At 39.1% G+C, this 5,849-nt stretch overlaps 1 protein-coding gene across 2 annotated transcripts in view; it reads left to right on the plus strand.

The window, feature by feature from the left end:
* Positions 1-2,847: 2,847 nt before the first annotated feature.
* LOC117282531 (U4/U6.U5 tri-snRNP-associated protein 1-like) overlaps positions 2,848-5,849 on the plus strand; it is a 6,522-nt gene continuing 3,520 nt past the window's right edge. The window contains exons 1-3 of one of the 2 annotated variants that reach the window (XR_004513297.1): positions 2,848-3,282; positions 4,486-4,567; positions 5,565-5,705. Coding sequence is in view for 1 of the 2 variants with exons in the window: in XM_033752543.1 (XP_033608434.1) it covers positions 3,169-3,282; positions 4,486-4,567; positions 4,850-4,938 (285 nt within the window). In the remaining variant the exon portion in view is untranslated. Of the gene's footprint in view, positions 3,283-4,485; positions 4,568-4,849; positions 4,943-5,564; positions 5,706-5,849 lie in introns of those variants that run through there. The other variant, XM_033752543.1, reaches the window with a different exon arrangement.

Consider the following 5,849-nt stretch of genomic DNA (forward strand, 5'->3'; position numbering starts at 1 on the left):
TTCAGTTGTAAAAATTCAGTACCTTGGTCAGTTCTTAAAACTTTGACAGTTTTCCCAGTCTCATTTTGGCACAAAGCTACAAAATCCTGAATTTTTTCAGATGCTTCAAATTTATTTTTTAAGAAATAAACAACTCTGTAGTGAGAGTAATCATCTTTACATACCAGCATATATCGAGAATTACCAGTGGAGCTTACTTCCATTGGTCCACAGATATCAGCATGAATTATGGCGCTAACTTCTGTAGTCTTTGTTTTACTCACTGTGAATGGTTCTCGGTGCTGTTTGCCTTGTACACATGCAGCACAAAAGAAAGGTTTCTTGTCATCAGTCCATTCAATCTCTTTTTCTTTCAATAACTTCTTTAAGTGATTTACATGTTGGTGTGCAAGCCTCTTATGCCACCACATAAGTGTCTTCTTGGTCTGATCCCCTTTTGAGTCTGTGACTAAGCACTCATCTTTAAAATCAGAATTTTTGTTTATTTCAAAGTTCAATTTGTAGAGCCTTTTTTTGTCCTCTCTCTTTGCAACAGCACGCACTTTATTTGTCTTGTTCTCTATCAGTTTTGAGGTTTTGCTGTCTGAATGCAAATAACAACCTTTGTCTAGGGCTGTACCCAGAGAGAAAAGATTTGTACACATGTCCGGTACATACAATACATCTGTTATGCTTAGGTTTATATATTCAGTACCCGTGTATAACTTAACATTAACTGTACCTACTCCAATTGCCTTGAGTGGTTTTCTGTCTTTTTGTATCTTGAGTTCGGAGTAGGTGTCGAACATGTTGATATTTTTGCATATGTGCTGTGTGGCTCCACTATCTAAATACCAAACAGTGTTGATTGGATGGAAGTTTACACTCATGACTGCTATATTGTCTTGGCTAGTTGAACTTGTCCGGTTCTCTTGTCTGTTTGAGTTTCCACCTTGATTTTTCTTCTTTCTATACCAGCAGTCAGCCAGCCAGCCAATGCCCTTTTTTCTTGCAGTAATTACACTGGTTGACTTGAATCCTTTTCCTGCAGTCTTGTTTAGCATGGCCTGGAATTCCACAGTTTTCCCATGTAGAATTTCTGTACTGACTTGTTCTTCTTATATTGGTGTTAACTGTACTCGACTTTCTCGCAGCCAGGGCTACTGTTCCTTCTTGTGCATTCATTCTTTCTTCTTCTATAAGCAGCCTAGCGGTTAATTTTTCCGTTTGTTCGGCTTCTGATACAGATTCCCACGCCGAAATAAAGTGCTTATAAGCTTCAGGAAGAGTCATAATGAGCTTGGTCATTACCATTTTCTTGGGGAGTTCCTCTCCTCTTTGTCTGAGCGTAGCAACTAGGTTGTTTACTGCTGTTAAATAGGTGTTCATGTTATCCTCAAATTTCAATGAGTAAAATTGTTGGTACAGCAAATGAACACTAACGTTTGATTCCCTCTCATATACAGACTGTAGTTTCTTCCACATTTCATGAGATGTAGTGCAGTTCATTATATGGGTAAGAGGTATAGGCTCCATTCGGGTGACGAGCACTTCTTGAGCTTGAGCATCTGCCTTTTTCCAAGTTGACAACAGAGCGCTTTCTGTAGGAGCTTCTTTTGTACCATCAACATATTCAAAAAGATCCTTCGCAGTTAGAACTACTTTGATTTGAAACTTCCAAGTGTTCCAATTGTCATTCAGTTTGGGCATCTGAATTGTAGGCTCCATGTTGGTTGTTATTCTTTGTTCACTTATCGCTTCCCTATTTTAGTCACACAACTAACACAACACTGATAAATCTATAATAATGTTCCTGGGCCCATAACCTGTTGAGACAATGGAAGCAGTATCAATAAATAACATTGTCAGTTCAATTTACCAGTTTAATCACAGTAATAACTATAGAGAAAATCACAAAAATGTCCCTTTTTATCACAAGAAGGTTGAACACAAAAACTCTCGGGCAGCGTCAGACTCTCACTTTAATCACTGCTGTCACTAATTCACAGCGCCCTTCCTTTTTTGTAAGACTGTTGGAACAAAAAAAAACAAAAGAATGGAAAAGAGCGCCCTCTACACAATATGGAGATATAAGGCGCAAACATTCAAACTATAACAAAATTAATACAAAAGTGATTTTTGATTGTTATTAATACTATAACAAGACTGAAGCTGCAGGAGGCTGTTAAAGAATCAAAGAACTATGTAGAAAAGGTACATCACATTGGCAGATTTCCTTTTTAATCCTTCTCACAAATGTTCGTAGGGGGTCATTTCTCTTGTTCAGTCAAGGCCATCTTCCCCTCACCTGCCTCTCTGCCTTTTCTCCCTGAGACAAGAGAGGAGCAGCCCTATGGATAGGTGGTGGGAGGTGATGAAATTGTCCCTAGCTACAGAATCCTGTGCCATGTTTAGTTCCTACACAGTGTCTCCATATGTTCCAGTTATAAAATGTTGCGCAGAACTTTGTAGTAAAGTTAATTATGATGTTTCCTCCTTGGTTACAGTATAAAACCATAGTACCGTAGAGAAACTATATTGTAATTTAACCTGAGGGCTATTAAATTGTTTCTCTCACAGTTTGTTGTGTTGGGCCTCAAACCAGTAAATCATATCTTCACATTTAAGTAATATCATCATCTTTTCTTACTGTGCTACAAACTGAAAGGTCATGGGTTCGATTCCCAGTTAGGTAATTGGGTTTTTAGATTGAACAAATCCTTGCAGTCACACTATAACCCTGGGGCCAACTCAGGCTCTAACAGAAATGAGTACCAGGAATATTCTTGGAGGGTTTAAGGGCGGCTGGCATGTAAGGCTGATAACCTCACTGCCATCTGTGAGCTTATTGTTGAGAAAGTTTGGGAGTCTCGACGTCTTGCACCCCTATGGGCCTCCACAGCCTGTTACAGGGAAAGGTCTATCTTTATTTATACTATCATCCTTTCTTGTATATTGGTTGTTGAGACCTGTTATGGCCTCTTGTCAAATGGGCAGCAGGGGCTGTTTCCCTGGGTGTGGGAGTGGCACTCACCTCCATCTAGAGCATAACTAATTAAGCATAGGGACAGCTTTGCATTTATGGGTACTACAAAACAGAATGCTCTATAACTACATAATTTAACTGTTTGTGATTTGTGAGGTTTGTAGGTGGCAGAGTCAGTACTGGAGAGAAACTCAGAAGGAAACATGGAAGGTGGTTCCATTGTGCTGAATGCTACCGCAGAATTCTGCGGTACGTTGGGTGACATCCCAATTTATGGTCTGGCTGGCAACAGGGATGAGGACGCTCAAGAACTACTTGTGAGTGCAATATAACCATCCACAGATAAATGTACACTTGGCCAGGCACTTTGATTTAGCATGTGTAGAGACTAGAACAGTCCATTGCCCATGTACAGCTATTTACTGCAGCTGCAACAGAATTAGAATGTATTTTAATTACAGTTAAATTCCATGATAATGGATATATAAATTACTGAACTGGAAATATCCAACAGAAATCCTAGAAATAAAAGGACTCGTTATACAATAAGAATGTGACAGTTGAGATGGTAGAACCTTTTTCTTCTTCTTCTTGACAAGTGGTACCTTCTGGAATAAAATGCCATATAATGTGATAAGGTCCATAAGCATTTTGAAGGAATGTCAGTGGACTTACAGGATGTGACTTCCCAGAAGATAGTGACTTTCTTGATCTCTACAAGAATCTGAAATCCAGTCTCTTTTTCCCATCTTTTATTTCTTTTTTCTCCCTGTGCCATGTGCATGATACAAGGGTAGAAAAGACGCTACTAGGAATTATATGTGAAATTGAAATAGGGATGAATAAATAGCTCAGAACATAACTAAATGAAAAAGCAATAGTTCTTTAATTTTATTCATTGCAAAGTGAATTTAATGTTAATGATCACAGTATTCTCACTGCAAACTCAGAATTAGTTGGCAGGTGTACATTGCTTGGCAGAATGAGAGTATGTTTCTAATAGATGTGTAACTTTAAAGCATAGTATGATATTAAAAAGACATTTTGGCAAAGAAGTTTCAAGATGGTCAGTATAGTCGGAAGAATTCTATCTTCTGGGGTATCATCCGAATTTCCAGGGGAACATGTCATCTGAACCTTCAGGGTCAAAGAATGAATGAAACAAGAAGCCAGCATGAAGCAGGTAGGAAGCTTGGCTTTGTTACCTGCCAGCACTGGTTTCTTGCTTCATTTCTTCTTCAACCCTGAAGGTGGAGGCGACATGTTTCTGCAAAATGTCTGTTGACTTTCGACAGACTACACGGCATTATATCCCAGATTACAGAGCTCTTCAAAACCACTGCTGTCAGAAGCTCAAATACTACACAGTGTAGTCAGTACTTTACAATGCAGTAATTTTTTATACAGTGGTTGGTGGGTAAGCAGTTCAGATTTCAGTCTATCTCAAGGTAATTTTGAATTGGTAAATTTTGGGCTGCGCATTTGCATTCTGCTAATCTCATAAAAACTTTACACTACAGGACTTTGAGAGGGAAATGATGGAAGAGAAGAAACGTCAGGAAGAAGAAGATAAACGTGGAGCTAGGAATGAATTTGAGATTGGTGAGTCATTAGCAGATTCTTTATGTACAACATAGGCATATTCACATTTAGAGATATTGACACTTTAGTATTGGTTTTAATTGTACGTTTATATTTTAAGTATTTCATAAATGGTGTACCATATTTAATCATATACTGCAGTTTTGTTAGGGGTTTTAGTAGAAACACATTAATCATTACTGTTTAATATTAGTAGCGGTAGGATAGTTGGTTTAGGCACTGTGCTACAAGTTGGAAGGTCATGGGTTCAAGTCCTGAGGAGGTCATTGTTTTTTTTTTCAGTTGACCTAATCCTTCCAGCTGCACTGTGGCCCTGGTGTCAACTCAGCCTCTTAACAGAAATGAGTACCAGGAATTTTTGTGGGCGGTAAAGCATGGCTGGTGCGTAAGTCTGACAACCTCACCGCCATCGATGAGCCGATTGTCTAGAAAATTTAGGAGCCCTAATGTGTCACAACCCTATAGACCTCCACAGTCTGTTACAGAGATAACTTTACTTTTTTTCTTTTTACTGTATAGTGTCTTGGTATGTAATGAATGTCACTCATGAAGAATGCTGTCTTCCGGGATGTGGCACTGTATAGATATTGTGTAAACCAGTGTTTTGGAGGAACGTATCGCCTCCATCTTCAGGGTATAAAAATCCACAAGCGAGGAACTAGCGTGAGCAGTTGGCTGCAGACTAAGTAACCTAAGTTGTCCTGTAGCTGTCAAGTCTTCTCCACAGCAGACCTTAGGGAAGAGAATTGTCATGGGCACAAGGATTGGCCACTTACTTTGATTATGGTGTAGAGTAGGATATTTTGAAGGGTAAAGAATATCTGAGCTTTGAATACTTTGTCATCTCCTCTATAACTGGATTGCAAGTCTCGTCTCGTCTCTTGGGATTGACCCACTTGAGTATTAGGGAGGTGTACACAATGGTCAAGACAGGACAAAGTAAGCAAGCAAGGCTAATTAAGGAATTTAATATACAGCATTGCTTTATCTTTTTCAGAGATGATGAAAAGTTTGGGCATCGCGAGCGCTACAGTGGTCTGACCTCAGACTTCAAAGAAAAGGAGGGCTACAAACCAAATGTTAAACTCGACTACACAGATGATGCTGGACACGTACTTAATGCAAAGGAGGCTTTCAGGTTAGCACAAATAATAGCATATCTGTTTTTAAGATAGGTTGCACTGTGGAAGGTAGCCTGTCCAATGGTAGTACATTCTTTAGAGCAGAGAGAGTAATTGCCATTTTAACAAAAAAATTCCAAGGAGGAAGCATGTGTGCCCTG

The sequence above is a fragment of the Cryptotermes secundus genome, unplaced genomic scaffold, assembly GCF_002891405.2.
Source record: "Cryptotermes secundus unplaced genomic scaffold, Csec_1.0 scaffold205, whole genome shotgun sequence".
Lineage (NCBI taxonomy): Eukaryota > Metazoa > Arthropoda > Insecta > Blattodea > Kalotermitidae > Cryptotermes > Cryptotermes secundus.